We start from the raw sequence: 15,900 nt of genomic DNA on the forward strand, positions 1-15,900 counted from the left end.
TATTTTGCCTCAAGAGGCACTTCAATTATTATACAAGGCCTAGCCTGAATACTATTACAAAAATGTCAAACATCAACTCAAGAGTATGTTTCAGCAACTTTCAGGAAATAATGGAGAAATAGGTTATCTATCCATGCATGGAATAAGGCAAAAGCTAATTCATTCAGATTAGGAATAATAATTTTTACTAGTTTCTCTTTCACAACACAAACATTTTAGACTTTTTTTAGTTAATGGATATATTATATATCATATTATGCTTCACATTTTTCCTACCTCTACTGAGAAAGCTGGCACTGACATGTCATAAAGAACTCCTCATTAATTATTGTTTTCTGTTCTGTAACAACCACAAGAAATTCATCTGGGTTTTTAGTAATAGTGTCTACCAAGAAAAAAGCACACACTATCATAAGCTTATAGTTTATAGAGCTCAAGGTACATTAAAATGTAATTCATGAAGTCCACAAATTCTGTTTTAAAATATTTTTCCAAACTAAAAGCTGCAGAAAATTGGTTCTTAAATATTCTACAGAAAATTCTGAAGCATCTAATGGTTTAAATTACTTATGCTTTCTTCTTAAAAATATTTAAATTAAGTTGGTAGCCCATCCTTTTGAAAAATAATCAAAAAAAGATACACTAGATTACAAATCTTTTGTCTTAATCAGTGTAACCAAAGGTTTGTCATCTGGACTGTAATCTTCATAAGCAATGGGGGTTGCATCATACATTGCCGGTCGAGATTTCTTGCCAAACCTGGAAACAAAAGAAACCTTTTGGTGACAAACAGAAGTATGAATGAGGTAATGGCAACAACCCGCTGAGTTGTTGTACACTATCAGAAACAAAGCAAGAGAGCCTAGATACATTCTAACTTGTATTGCAACATGCCAGAAGTACAGAATTTTAGATATCTGAACCGTGACTTTTGAAATATTTGTATGAAATAAAAAAAATAAAATAAATCAGGGATTCTGCTGCTGAATTCAGCAGTATCAGAATATGGGAAGACTGTGGAAGGCAAGAGTGAAACTGATAAGAGTTTCAGTGATGCCAGAATTTTAGTTTAGGGTCTGCTCTAACAGCCAACATTAAGGTCAGGTCATGTATACTTACAAAAACAACAAAAAAACCCCACCAAAAACAAACAAAAAAAAACCCACAACAAAAAAACCCAAACCTCAAACCACTGACAAATATGTCACATTTGTTTTTGGAAATGCAACAGTTGTGCCCTGAATTGAGTTGCAAGCTGTGGACAAAGCACTTAGAAAGCGAACTTGAAGTCTTTGCTCACCTGACATCCACTTGAGAAACACATTTAAATTATCAACATGCTGCATGTTATTTGCAACAGTGGCAAAGTTAATGGCAGTTAAGATATTGCAATGTGACATAAACAGACTAATCTAGCAAAGGTTAACAAGCAACAGAAGCTCATCAACAGCGTGCTCCTCCCAACCAACCATCGCTGCTAAGAACCAGGCTGTATTGGCCTGTGCAGAGAACCGCTGTGGCTCTATCATATCCGGATCTCCTTTTAAGTGCCTTTGCATTGCCTAGACAGTCTATCACCCTTCGGATCATTTATTAAGATACAAAAATAGTGTTAAAAATGCACCTTGAAAGTGGAAAAGCTACTAAAGTGTTCTGATTACAATTGCAGGAGCTTTAAATAACAAAAAGGATCACAGGAAAATGAGGCAAAAAAGGGTCAAGTCTGCTTTCCTTATGGACCTGATGCAGAGAAAATCTTAACACAGAAGCAGAAAGACTTATTTATGAAGTGATCCACACTAGGGATTATTTTATCCCCTTATGTACCATAATAAGTCTATATTAATTTCAGTTATGCACACTGGAAGGTGAGATTCAGATAATTAAGATTTTGAGGATAATATTTAGACCAAATCAAAATTAACTTGATTTTCTTCCAAGATTTTTATTCAGCTTCCTTACTGTTCCAATTTAATTCTTGGCTGATTTCAGTGATCTAGAATTGCTGATGAAACTAAAATGGCTGGAAGCATTGTGATCAATACGGTGGAAATTTCATTTTTCAAAGTACTTCAGCTGTCAGTTAAGGCCACACTAGATACATTTCCATACATGAATGTCTGCTTTCTTCTGTAGTTTAATTAATACACTCAGGCCACGTTCGCTTATCAGCATCATGACGGATAAACCTGATTTTCTGTAAATGAGATAAAATTACAAGAATTGAATGGAGGAGTCAAGCTATGGGATCTTACTCAGTCAGAGGCAGCAATGAATTCTGAATCACCCTTTTTCTCCATCACTCTCAAGGTTTAAAAGGAAACAGAGTTTTGCATAGATACAAATGACAACGAACATTCTCCAGTGATTTAAGTCAAGTTTTGCCCTTTCTGACGGGTAGAGAACACAAGACTTGTTGCACACAGTGAAGCAGTACAAACTCCGTTCTCTTGTGTAGGTCAGGGTTGACATGTGCCCCTAATTAGAAAACACTGAGAAAAGACCACAGCACATGTGCTAGTTGTTTGTGGCCTGGCTGAGCCATCTAGCTGGTAGACCACATTGCTTTGATCAGGCGGTTCAGAAGCCAGTCCCTGCTCGTAACACTAAACAGAGTTAACACAAGCCTCAGAGGTCTCAAAACAGGATTGTTCAATGGGAAGTCTTAGTTCAGTGGGTGCGTACCTCGTGGGATTGCACAAGGATGTTATTTTATCGTTTAATTGATGACATAAAAGAAAACATAAACCAATTACCAATACAATCTGCAAGAGACAACGATTCAAGGGGTAATAAATCGTGAAAAGATGCAGGTCCCTGCTACAGGGCATACTGGATCAGTTAATAGGCTGCTTACAATGAAAGTACGTACAAACAAATGAATAAAGATTTCTTCCAGTACAACCAAATACAAGCTCACTCATCGAACGAAGAGTATACAGTATGTGGGGAAATCTCTATCCTGGGAAGCACTGAGTCTGGAAAAAGACTGGAAGGACATGATGGATAATCGAGTTTAACATTAGCTTTAGTGCCATACTGTGTCTGATGAACAATAATGTGCTTAGATCGGTAAACAGAGCATATCAGTAGGACTAGGGAAGTTCTATGGCCTCTACATTTAGCATTTCTGTGTCCATACATGAGTGCTGATAGTGTTCCAATGTGTATATCAGAGATACTTGCCAGTGGCATAGGGATCATCACAAAGTCAAGTAAAAGACATGAGAATTAAGAAACATATTTTGCAGTGAAACACTGAATAAGAGTGACTTGTGTAACTTGACAAAGAGACCGAGGGTTCCGTGACGATTTTGGGGCCAGTATATATTCAATGTAGGAATTCTTGGCACAGGCAGCTCCATGCGTGCGTGTGTGTGACAGAGACTGCGTACCTTAGTATAATTTAACTATAATCCTAAAGTTCCCACAAAGTTGAGACGTTGGCAAAGGGCGTACATAAGCAATTGGCATGTGCTGTGGAGACCAGAGGACTTGTGCATGTGATCACACTTTCACAACAAGGTAGCTGACTGAAAATCATCACTGAAACTTATGTCAGGAAATAGTAAGAAAAGAGCACGTGCTGAAGCTCATCAGATTCAGGAAGCTGAGGACATTGCAGTCTAACACAGACGGCTCAAACACAGGAACGTGGAGAATGTGCAGTAGAGAGAAGCTTACTCTGCTGTGGCAAGATGACTTAATCAGAGTCTGATGAACCAGACTCTTCAAACCACACATCAACAGAACAAGAGACAGCACATGAAAGTTAAAATTAAAGAGACTACACTGTAATAGCATATGAAGTCTACTACTAGTGACATCTAGACACACAAAATTTACAGTCTCCGTAAGCAGATATTTTATTAATTCAGTGTGGATGCTTTTCTAAAGTGAACAATCCAGATAGTTTCAACAACAGATCTTGGTTCCAGTTCAGTGAAGTCTTATGGCTGCAGCAGCCAGTGGTCAACTATTTCTTTACAGTGTTCTCTTCTGGCTTTAAAATGTATAAACTTTAAGATAAAAGGAGTATTTATTTACGCTCTGCGTAATGAATACTAAAGAGAGCTGTGCTTTACCTTGTTAGAAAACTATCTGGTCTGATCTGCTAATCCTAAGAAGATTCACTAGAAGCAGACATTAATTAGTAATGATCCTTGAGCACATTCATTTTCTCTTACAGCAAGTACCTTGATTAGCAAAGATGAAATTATAACAAACAATCGAGAAAAAGACTCGCAGAGAAACATGAACAAGTAAGTTTAAAATAATTTACTGAATATGCAGGAGGCATCCACACTCCCCGGACACCTATTGACTTTTAACATAAACCCTACATTTAAAGAAAATAATCTACTCACTTTTCCTTAGGTCTCCATTTTCCAAAATTACTAATAAGTTTAAGTATCTAAATGGGAAAAGGGGATGATTTTCAGAAAATGCTGAGAATCTCTTATTTGAAAGTAGGTCTCAAATACAGCAGTTCTGAAAATTCAGTCCTTGGTATTTTTAATATGCAGATTTAAGAGTTTAGGCAAAAACAACTATAAAAGTTGTGCTCCTTTTCCAGCATTGAAATGACCAAAGCAGTGGTTTATATCTTCCTGAAATCAAAATAAAGACAATAATCTTCACACTAAACCTCTGTGAATTACCTGACTTGGCAGCTGTATCTTGGATTTTTATAAGGCATCCATTCTCTGAGAGGCACACAGAATTATTTGGAATGAAAACATTTATTTTCATTTGCATTAAGTAGAAACACCTTTCCCAAGATAGGGAAGCCTTTTATTGACAGGTTCCAATACTGTAATTTTTAACTGCATAATATGGATCTGAAAAATCATCCTGAATATATCCCAGTCTAAGAACTTCTTTGGCAGCTATTTAACCCTGATGAAAACTTGTTTTTCTAAATTTCTGTCTTCAGTAATAAACAGGGATTCATTTGGAGTAATCCGGACAGTAGCAATAAAGACCTCAACTAGCCCAGCTTCCAAGATTTGGAAGGTTTCATACAGGAAATCTTTTACCATTTCCATTACTTGCTGGTGAAACTGTAATAGACAGGGAAAAGTTAAATTTAAAAGATCCTGTCTTGCTGGTACACTTTTCCTTGTTACCCTTAGATAGAAAGCTGCCAAATTTGCTTTAAGAAATAAGTAAGAAAAGCCAAGTGTTTCACACTGTTCCTTGGGAGACCAGTTCCAGTCCTTGGGGAAGTGCAAAGTGCCACTTCAGTGAATAGTGAACAGGATTGACATGTTCATCACTGCTGCAGTAGTAGGAGGGAGGTGTTTAATTTGAAAGATTAATGGTATCATTTTGCACCTTGCTCTCCACCCTTGGAGATGTGTAGTACATAAGAGTAGACATTCACAGGGCCAAATAATAAAATCTATAAAGCTTTTTACGGGCCTTTATGGCAACTCCCTCCTCTCCTACTACACTACTAAAGGAAAAAGGAGTTCTCAGGATGTGTATGGTATAGAGATGCTGAGCTCCTACTGGAGGAGATGTAAAGCTAAGAGGCAAAGGAGACTTCAAGGGGAGACTTATAAGAATCATCTATAGACATCTTTCTTTTTTAAAATATTTACTGACTAATATATTTTGACAATGAACAAATGTTTTGTTGTAAATCTAGTTGGAACAGTTTAAAGAGATACTGCCCAAAGCTGTGATGTGATTAACTGAGTCTGTGGGAACTCTCCATCCATGTCAGGTAACTTTGATGACTTCAGTGGTGGTACAAATGAACCTATTTAAATTGCACTGAAACAGAACTGGAGTATTCGGAAAATGAATTAGCAGCAATCACCAACCAATATGCATGCATTTCTCCATGTCAATGCACAGTAACGTGTGCATTCCTTTAAAAGCATTTTAATGGTAACGTACATGAACACTCTTGTTGGAATTTGAAGTCATCTTGACAAATTGAAGAAATAGGAAAAAGAAACAACAAAAACGGAAGTTCTACCCTAATAAGAGAGATGTCAAATACAGAAGAAACAATACTGGCTAGGAAGCAAAATAGCACAAAGGATCTTGGGGTGAGAAAAAGGTCTAGCAGGTCACAAAATTAAATCATCAGTCAGTAATGTAATGCAAATTTTTTTTTAAAAAGCAGGTTTCATTTTCAGGTGTATGAACAGGAATACCATAAATAAGATAGAGGAGGTGATTACTCAGTTCATTTGGTACAGGTAAACATTCAGCTGGAGAACTATTTCCAATTGGGGATCACCCTTCTAAAAAAGAGAAAGACAATCTGGAGTGTGTCCCAGGGAGACAATAAAGAAGGTGACATGATCTAGGAGCAGATACTGAAAGAACAGGTTAGTTTAGTCTAGGGAAAATAAAGGTTGGTTTGCTTTGTTTGTTTCTGTTATAAAAAAGGCAGGAAGCCGACACCTGATGTACATGATTTCTATAAAGGGAACAGTGATGAATTCCTGACAATCGGAAGAGCAGTAATAAAGAAGTGGTCTAATACACAGCAAAGAAAATCTAAATTGAATTTTAGGAAAGCCCTTTCTAACTCTGTTCAACTCCTTTGGAGTTTTTTAAATACAATTGTTGGCAGGGAGCTAGGTATAATTAATGCTATATCAGTGCAATGGCTTACACTTGAGCTCTTGAAATCCTTCCAGTCCTACTTTTGTATTATTCTAACAGTCAATGCCCTGGCTTGCAAGTGCTCCACTAAAATTAGAAGTCAAAAGATTACCATCTCCAGGAAAACAAGTGAGAAAGATCCTGATTTCAAGACAAACAGGAGCACAAAAATGAGTGATTTGAAGAGCCTCACTAAATAATCTGGTAAATTAGTCACAAAAATCAATATGCCTTTGCTATCCAAATTACTTGCGTGTATCAGTTAAAGAGTATACACAAGCCAAACAGAAGATCTTACAGGCTAAGGATTCTGCATCTGTCCTTCTTCACCAGTTACACCAAATAAATTCCAAGTAAATCCCTCAGTTTTCAAGGAGTTGTGCTGGATTATCACACTTCAGATGAGAACAGAATATGGATCAAAAAAGAACAACGAGCAATGACGGTGGTCCTGTCTTTTCACAGCAAAGCAGCCCATTCTCCGCCAACAGCAGTTAGATGCGCTATGCATGAACTGAAATTACATATTGTAACAGATTTCTTTTAAATTACCATCCCCAAAACAAACCTGGCATGTCGGATAGAAGCAATTGCACTACTGAATTCACTGTCAATGCTTCTACAGTTGTAAAATTCTTCATAGGCTGGCCTGGAAGAGCCTTGATATTCAATGCGGCTGATGCGACATATTCCCACAATCAGAATGATCAGCATCAGGACAAACGCTACGCAGAGCGCCCCAATTATGATGTAAAGGGAGTGACGAGGCATATTTGTTAGACTCTCCGCCATATGCCCGGATTTCCACTGCAGATCTGCCAATAAGAAATAAAAGGTTGTCATTAACTAGTAATTTATAGCCTTCCTACTGAATAGAATTCTTTTATGGTATTCACTTTCAATACTTCTGTGGAGACTTTTGAAGCGAGGGGGATATTTCATTTGAACCTTCCCAGGCTCCCTTATGGATATGTCACCATGCCTAACATGCAACAAATTTGAAATGCACTATCTTGATCTTTCACCCATCTTTTTTGTAGATTTTTAAGGTCATATAGGAACACTTACCTAGTTTGATCTCCTGTATAACCCTATATATATATAGGCATCTATACTACATATCTATATCTATATATAAAGGCATCTAGTTATTCTTGCATTATTTTATAACACACTATACGCTTTCTAAAGGCAGGCAGGTTTTATGTGAAAGCTTCTAGTAATTCTCTACCAATTCTCTGGGCAGTTTGTTCTAATAGTTAGTGAACCCTTCTACTAAATGTGTGATTTAATCTGTATTGGTTTTTAATTTGAAACACAGACTTTTGTTATGCCTTTCTCCACTAGGCTGCAGAGACTTCGAAACCAGCATTTCAAGGACAAAAAGGGCATCTCCTAAAGTGCTACAGTACTGAGCCCACTAGAGTGTTCTCAAGCATAATTTCCCTGAAAGGTCTCAAAGCAGACCTTAAAGCAAAGCCAATCTAGAAGAAATTTCTTGTGTTTATGTATTCCAGACCTTCTTTATAAATATTCTTGAAGCCAAAACTATTGTCTCTCAATGACAAACAGATTGTCTATCAATTGCCTATGTCCTCAGATCTGTTTTTCTCTAGCATGGGTCAGAGTATTTCTAATTAGCCTGTACTTCCCTCTAGGGTTCATTTTTGGCAGTCTTTAAGCCTATGGTCTCATAAATTATTTCAAATCAGGAACAGACTTGAATCACTCTGACTACAAAAATATGACACTCTGCAAAAGTTATTTCTAGCAGGTGACTGTTCCTGTTTCAAATGGACTTCTGCTTTGCACTGTTTTAGAAACTCTCTTTACTTAATCACAAACAGTCTCGGAACAGGGCTATCAAGCACATGCTTTGGGGGTTTAAGATATTCTTAGAAGCCAGTTCTCAAGGATGTTGATGATGGCAGTTAACTGATTTGAGCATCTGAGCTGAAATCACAACTTCAGTGGCAACTGTGGATATAATCTCCATCTATGGTAGAAATAGAGGACAACATACAAGCAGAGAAAAAAAAATATCCATTTTAGAGGAAGGTAGAGAGAAAGCTTGAAGCTGTAACATGTGGGATTCACCTGGGCAGAGTTTGAAGAAATGGTTGCTCTTTGTTTACAGTAGTAAAGGTTGTCCCAGAGCACCTCTGATCTTGGGCTTGCTTAGACTTTTTGTCTGCAAATGTGAGCTGACTTTGCAGGACAGTTTGTTTGTGTTATCTTCTTCAGAGGTCAGTAGAGTTTTGATCAGCCTGAATCATTCAGTGATTTAATGTTTCTAAAGTACTGTTACTGCAATCTGCCCGTCGGGATATGAGGGAGAATACAGCTGTGCTCTGTGCAGTTTGGGATGGGTTTCTGTTTCTGTTCTGCAGCACATTCGAGACACACAGTGGTTTCTGTCAGGTTGTCAGACTAGGCCACATTCAGACCTAACGTGCGCAGATACATGGCAAGACAGTTCTGATTTAGACTCCGTGTCTTCCATCTCTGGATGATAAGGATGAGAGAAATTTCCCCCTTTCTTCGTCACCAGATAAAAATACGAAGATTAACAGCTTATACTCCAAAAAATTAGAGAGAACATATGACAGCTCAAAATGACACTATTCTCAGTTGTCATAGTAATGTTCATAAAATTAATTAAGAATTAGATTTCAATGTACACCACAAAGTCTGTACTACAAATACTTTGTAATGTTAGTTTTCAAGTGACCACATGGTTCGTCTTACCTTGGTAACTACATTAGTAATTACAAAAGTGGCAAAGGTAATGATACTAACAAATAACCAGCAGGCATTAGAGAACTCATATAAGATATTTTGTAAGCATTTTTACAGTGAATGCTCCATTAACTTTTCATGCGAATATATTTAATTTTGAAAGGAAAAATATCCTTTATAATTAAGACCAATTTAGTCCTATTGCTAACACTGGTAAGGACCATAAGATGATATAATAAATACCACAGTTCATCCAGGCAACATACTTCTTGTCTAGTTTGTTGTATATACAGCACTTGAAAATTAAAGAGTACAGTTTGACAAGAAGATAACCCTGAAAGTCTGTTAGGGTAGTCACTTCAAGCAGAAAAGCAGCTCATGAAAAAATGGGGAATTATTAATAGTAAATAGAAAGTTGTTCTACAAAAAAGACTAAGTACCAACAGCCTCCTTCATGGCTAGTAAGAAAAAAAATCACAGAAGGTAAAATATGATCTCTTTAGTCAAATGACTCCGGAACACCAATTTGTCCTCCTCTTGAGAAGTCTGAAGCCTGGCTTCATTATGTCTTTTTCTAGCATTCAGAGGGTTGGTCCGATACAAAGGAAGCCAGTATGTGGTGTTTCATTTCCAATACATTATTAACCATTATATACAAATTGCTGAAACAATATGATAAATATGAGAAGGAGATATGGAAAGATGAACAGAAGCAGATTTACTAATAGATTCAATCTTTAGAGCTGAACAAAAATCCAGTGCACCATTGACTCAAGTCCAGCAAGATCAGAAGTGCTGCACCTGTTCATAGAAGAGCTGGACATGGCCTTTCTGGGTATGATTAGAATTGGGTTCACATCAGTTGGTGAATTCGTAGGTCAGGGACAGTGAGTGGAAAGATCTTCCCATGGATACATAGATGTGTAAGAAAAAATCTGCAGATCAAAGCACTTTTAAATCCTTTCTGCAAAGCGTTTTCTTCAAAACTCAATCCCTCTCTATTTGCATAATCCTTTATATACCTGTTAAAATCCAAGTGCCTTAGGAAAACTTCCACAGCTTTGTGTATAAGCCACTGCATTGGTTAGCGAGGCTGCGTGTCCATACTTATACCTGACTATTGTGCAGTAACCTGGTGTCCCATAACACCACATCATTTTACATTGATGCTGTGTCAAGGTGACTTTAATAGCAAGGGAACAGCAGACATTTGCTGATGTTAAGTTTGTTGAAGAAACTATTGGTAACCCTCAAAATTTAAACTTAATTGTTCTCCAAAATGTATCTTTATGTGACTATGCAAAGATTTTTTTTCCTGTTTTCATTCCTTCAAGACCAATCCAAACCAGAATTTTCTAGGTTGCTTTTTTTTATATCTCCTGCACTATTATTATCACATATATACACTCTATTAGCTATCATGATTTCTTGGATTAAAAATACAGTAGTTTCAACCTCTTCAACTGAGAACAATACTATATGATTTATTCTCCAAATATTGAGATGAAAAGAAGAGGTCTAATATTTCTGGTTGAGAATCAGCCTTGCTGAGTTATCAATGCCAGTTAACTCTCAGATAATTCCCTGCCTCCTGTCACAGCAGTCACACGATAAAAGATCAGTCAGTAAAATGCTTAAAACAGCAACAACAAAGTGCTGTTGCTTCTTCCCCTCATTTTAACTTACAGTTTGCAAGCCTGTAATACAAGCAGAAAATCCAAGTTCTCAAGCAGCAGGCAAGGCCACTGCAGTTCAACTATAAAGAGATGCTACATGTAGAGAAGTATGCGCTAAGCAGAGACAATCCCCTTGCTCAAGAGAACAAAGTTGAAGCAGAGTTTTATCCACTCACTCTCTCGTATACTTACAAACAAGGTCAGAAAGGAGTTACTATTGACCAACCACAGCTGAACCTATCTGCCATATACAGTGCTTAGGGGTGTGCATCCCTCACAGAGGGAAGCAGGAATAACTGAGTAGCTGGGCAGTAGAAAAGGCTCCTTCCACCCTCTGTTCTGCTTCTCCTACATGGGAAAGTGTTTATATGCACCTCACTACATAACTGTGTGCAAACAGCCAAACTCTTAGTGACTAGAGCATGACAACTAAAGGATGAGTCCAGATCAAGCATCACTGATTTCATATAGCACATCTGCAGGACTCAGAAAGCATGCAGGCCCATCTGTTTCCCTTTGGCATCTATTCATTCCATAACATAACAGAAAAGTAATTGTTACTATATCAAGACACTCCAGGAAGTATGTTTCCAGGAAGATTATTACTTTCTCCAAGAACTACACTCATCTGTCTGTCAGCCCACTACTTATTAGCTAACGCAGGCAGACTTACACTGCTTTGCTGTGTAACCTGGACATGTATGGTTCAGGTGTCACTAACAACAGCACTGTCAGTAAAAGCACAACTGAGCATCCTTTAGCATGAGGGATATTGTAGACAGATAACACACAACATTGTGGTCCCGACACCACAATGGTTCTGTGCCACACAGGGAATTGTGTGTGCCATTCACAGAGACAACAAAAAGGCAGTGCTGTCACCATCTCTGGACTAGCTGGCAATGCTCTTCTGCAGTGTTTGCTTTCAACAGAAAGCACTGAAACTGAATTCACAGCCAACAATTACAGGGATAGGAGGTCATAAACCTGTTAATATAAAAATTCTGTGGCAGTCCAGGTGTGAAGAGAGTTGTCTTCTGGGGTTAAAGTAAGGACTAACATCTAGAACAAACTTAAAAAGCAGTTGGTAAGGTTAAGTAGCATTTCAGTACAAGAGAGTTAAAAGAGAATCTTGATATGCTCCTTGTGTAAATGAGAAGTAGAGAGAGAAATAGAAAACATGTTTTTTTCCAGCCTTTGTATAGATGCTTTCTCATGAACGTACAATAGGAACTTTCAGAGTCCCTTCTGTTTATTTTTTAATCTATCTCCTATCCCTGCAACATTATCTGTGCTGAATGGTGTAAATCCCCTCACACAAACCTCTGTATCTGTATAGTATCTTGAGCAGATATATGACCACAGTATCTGAGCATTCAAGCAGTGAAATATATGGCTAAACTCCCTAGTAAAGACAACATCTGTAGCCCAAGAGCATGACAACAGGGAAATAAAAAGCAGTTCCATGAGCAGCAGTACCAATGAAGCCTAATTTCTGTTTTAACTCTTCCACAGTTGGGCTTCATACTTTCTTCCTCTCATGGACCCTCTAGTTGTCCATAAGGCTACACTTACACTGAAGCTTTTCTGTGTACAAAGATGTGAGACCAGACTGAAGATGTTGCTTTACTAGACCCACCAATGGAACCTCTCTAAGTCTTACTAAATGCTCAGGAAACATTTTGTTTGAGAGACCTTTACCTTTCTAACAAATGTGGTTGAAATTAGCCTATGGTTGGAAAAGTAATTCCAGAAAAAGTTGGTAAATGCATGCACACACAAGTCACAGCACAATTACACAGGACATATTTCCTTAGGTAAGCAAGTTAAAAATGGTTTTGCTGAAACATTACTACAACTGCAGGTGCTCAGACGTCAATACAAGTCTATTAGGATCATGCTTATAGTGCTATGGAAGTACACTTCACCCAAGCTAAGTATGAAAGTAAGTTCTGGGACACAAATGTAATTAAAAGGCAAACTACGTAGTGCCCAGCTGTGAGATGTCTGACAATCTGGTCCAACACATCTCAAAAGTAAGGTACCCAGAATTTGTAGCTTTCATAGCCAATTTTGAAATGTTATGGCTTACAATAAAATGCATTCAACAGAATTTTGGTAATTTATTGATGATTCGGAGTATTTCTGAAGATAGGTATTTAGAGAGAAACATAAATTTCTATATGTTAATGTATCATTTTCAGAAAGTTTTAGGAAACTACAGAACTTACGTATTTCGCAGTTTGCGCCGACCCAGCCATGTGGACAATGGCAGGTGTAACCACCAGGCTGATCTATGCAAGTTCCAGCATGGTGACATGGGTTGCTGTCACAGTCATTTATATCAATTTCACATTCTTCACCTTATATCAAAACAAAACAAAACAAAACTGCCTCAGATAGCAGGTATTTAATTTTTCTCTAGCTGCAAAACACCTTGGAGCTCAATAACAACATCTTTATTCTCAGAACATCAAAAGTATTCTATAACTGTTCCAAGAAATGTCTCTCATAGCCTCCAAGAAAGAAATATTATCCTCATTCAACCAAATGAAAACAAAGTCTGAAGGCTAAGTGACTTGACTAACCTCACCCAGATCATGGGCATTTCATTTCTTTAAATACAAATTCCATCCAAGAAAATGTGGTATAACAATTTATCACGTATATTCTGAAGTGCTATACAATAATGGAGATATCAGTGCCTCTGAGAAACAGCCACTGTACAACACGAAGCTAAGTCTTTTCCAAAAAATGCCTTTTAATTAGCACAGATCAAAAAGCACCATTTGATCTACAAAACAGCTATGAATGGGTTTATCTATTACTATCACATTGGATATTACCTTACATGGCTAACAGAGCATCATGTTGTAAATTATCTTGACAGCAGATATTTGGATTACACTAATCGTGTCAGTTTAAAGGCCAAAGGATTAAATGGGCTGCTTACCATTACTCTGAAAGTGTAAATTGATTCATAACAAGCACTTTAGGGCTTTTAGCAATTGCATATTAAGGTAACAGAATGAGTTGTTTCTTCAGCTTGTAGTAACTAAGGTCAAGGTTAAAACATTTTCCAGTTTCAACAGTGTCCAATTAGTATATTGGCTTACTGGGAAGTCTTCAAAATGTTATTTTTAAAACACAATCTAGTCTCCAGCAGTAAGGTCATAAGGCACGTTAAATAGCTGTTAGCTTAGTGAATTCTCTTCAGTAACAGGCTTTTTTTTTTCTGCAAAATTTTTAAAGTTCAAAGTACTTGCAAGTAATATCAAGAACTTTTCATTCTCAGTAAACTGATTACAATTCAGCAAAGTCCAAATTAATTTGTTTCCTTGAAGAGACAAAGTCTTACTTGGTATTTGTCTTCTTTTAGACACAGTGAACACTGACAACTAGACATTCTGTGTAATGTACAAATTACTTGCCTGTATATCCAGGTGCACAAATACATGTAGCATTTAGACCTTCACTGTCACAAGTGCCACCGTTCTGACAGTTGATGTTAACACAAGGATCTTTGTATAATTCACAGTGCCTTCCTGAAAAGGTAAAATTAGTAACTGCCATTAACATGACCTATACCGACAGCATGATCTAACTTAACTTCACGTGGATGAGCACAATGATGTACAGCCTCCACACCTGTCTTATTAGGCTCATGCCCGTACGACTAAAGCCATGTATTTTATGGCGGTTAAACTTTCACACACATGCCTCCTCTTTGCTCTTCCCACCCACTGAGGCTTTGGGACAAGAGAGGTAGGGCAATTTCTGCTAACAAGAACTGCTGGAGTTTCTATGAAAAAATAACGGTATAATAAAGCGTAATCTGATCATCTATCTAATACTCTTAAATAAAACGTAAACAATAATTGTCTTCAGTAAGAATTTTATATATTTATATTAACTTCTTTAATAATATACATAAGCATTCTGATGCCTCTCATTGACCTTTGTGGCAAACTTAAGCGTATAGCTAAGGCAATAAAAAGAGAAATGACTTTATTCAGATTTGTAGCTAAAAGTAACTACCTTCAATCTCTTCTCAGGTGTAGGCTATGTGAATTCAGCAGCTTTGCCTGTCAGAAGACAGTGCAAGACATATCTGGCACACAGAACAAAGCACGGCAGATTCCCACCTGGGGATGGGGAGAGAGGCTCTACTGCCACTGCTAAATGTATGATTTTCTCTGGATCTACTTTTCAGATAAAACTAGAAAAATCAATACAAGAATTATCTAATCAGTGCATGGATGGCACTGAAACATGAAACAAAATAAATGTATATATGTGAATAATGAATGATTAGTGGGATTTCATTTACAGTGTATCTACTAGAGTGAAATTAGCTTGCATTTAAAATACCTGCTTAAATGTATCCATTCATGTAAGTTTTAAATCTAGGTCCTATTACCATTCTTTGATTAGGAATGAATACAAAGCGACCACTTAGCTAAAATCGTAAATTATCTTCAAGTTTTCCCATTCTTATACTACTTGCAATCATTTCAACAAACTGAAGAGCAGGACAGGTTTCTGAATGCTTCCATGTGGTTACACTTACAAATTACAAACACATCTTTCACTTGTAAAGGTGGTTCATGTTTCTAAATTCTTATAGTCCTGCAAACTGTAAAGATGCATAATCAATAGAAGCATAAACTCATATTGTTTATTATGTATAAAAACCACAATGCAGCTTGTGCATCGGGAATATGTTTCTAATCACGAGGCAGTGAATGACAGCAAAGGAATTTTGATGCTTGTGAAGATGACAGAACCTACAATGATGGAGGACTTGAAGAGGTTAGATAAATACATGTGAAAAGCAGACATGCAGCTGATCCTGCCT

General features: G+C 37.3%; 1 protein-coding gene across 1 annotated transcript in view; it reads right to left on the reverse strand.

Annotated features, from left to right (window-relative positions):
- Positions 1 to 562: 562 nt before the first annotated feature.
- The window catches only part of DNER (delta/notch like EGF repeat containing), a gene marked incomplete at its 5' end in the record, with an annotated part of 131,776 nt that continues 116,438 nt past the window's right edge, over positions 563 to 15,900 (reverse strand). The window contains 4 exons of the mRNA XM_082003707.1: positions 563 to 759; positions 7,196 to 7,442; positions 13,274 to 13,405; positions 14,474 to 14,587. Coding sequence (XP_081859833.1) covers positions 648 to 759; positions 7,196 to 7,442; positions 13,274 to 13,405; positions 14,474 to 14,587 — 605 coding nt within the window. The 3' untranslated portion in view covers positions 563 to 647. The remainder of the gene's footprint in view (positions 760 to 7,195; positions 7,443 to 13,273; positions 13,406 to 14,473; positions 14,588 to 15,900) is intronic.

This window comes from Phaethon aethereus (assembly GCF_964289735.1).
Source record: "Phaethon aethereus genome assembly, chromosome: 9".
NCBI classification, from domain to species: domain Eukaryota; kingdom Metazoa; phylum Chordata; class Aves; order Phaethontiformes; family Phaethontidae; genus Phaethon; species Phaethon aethereus.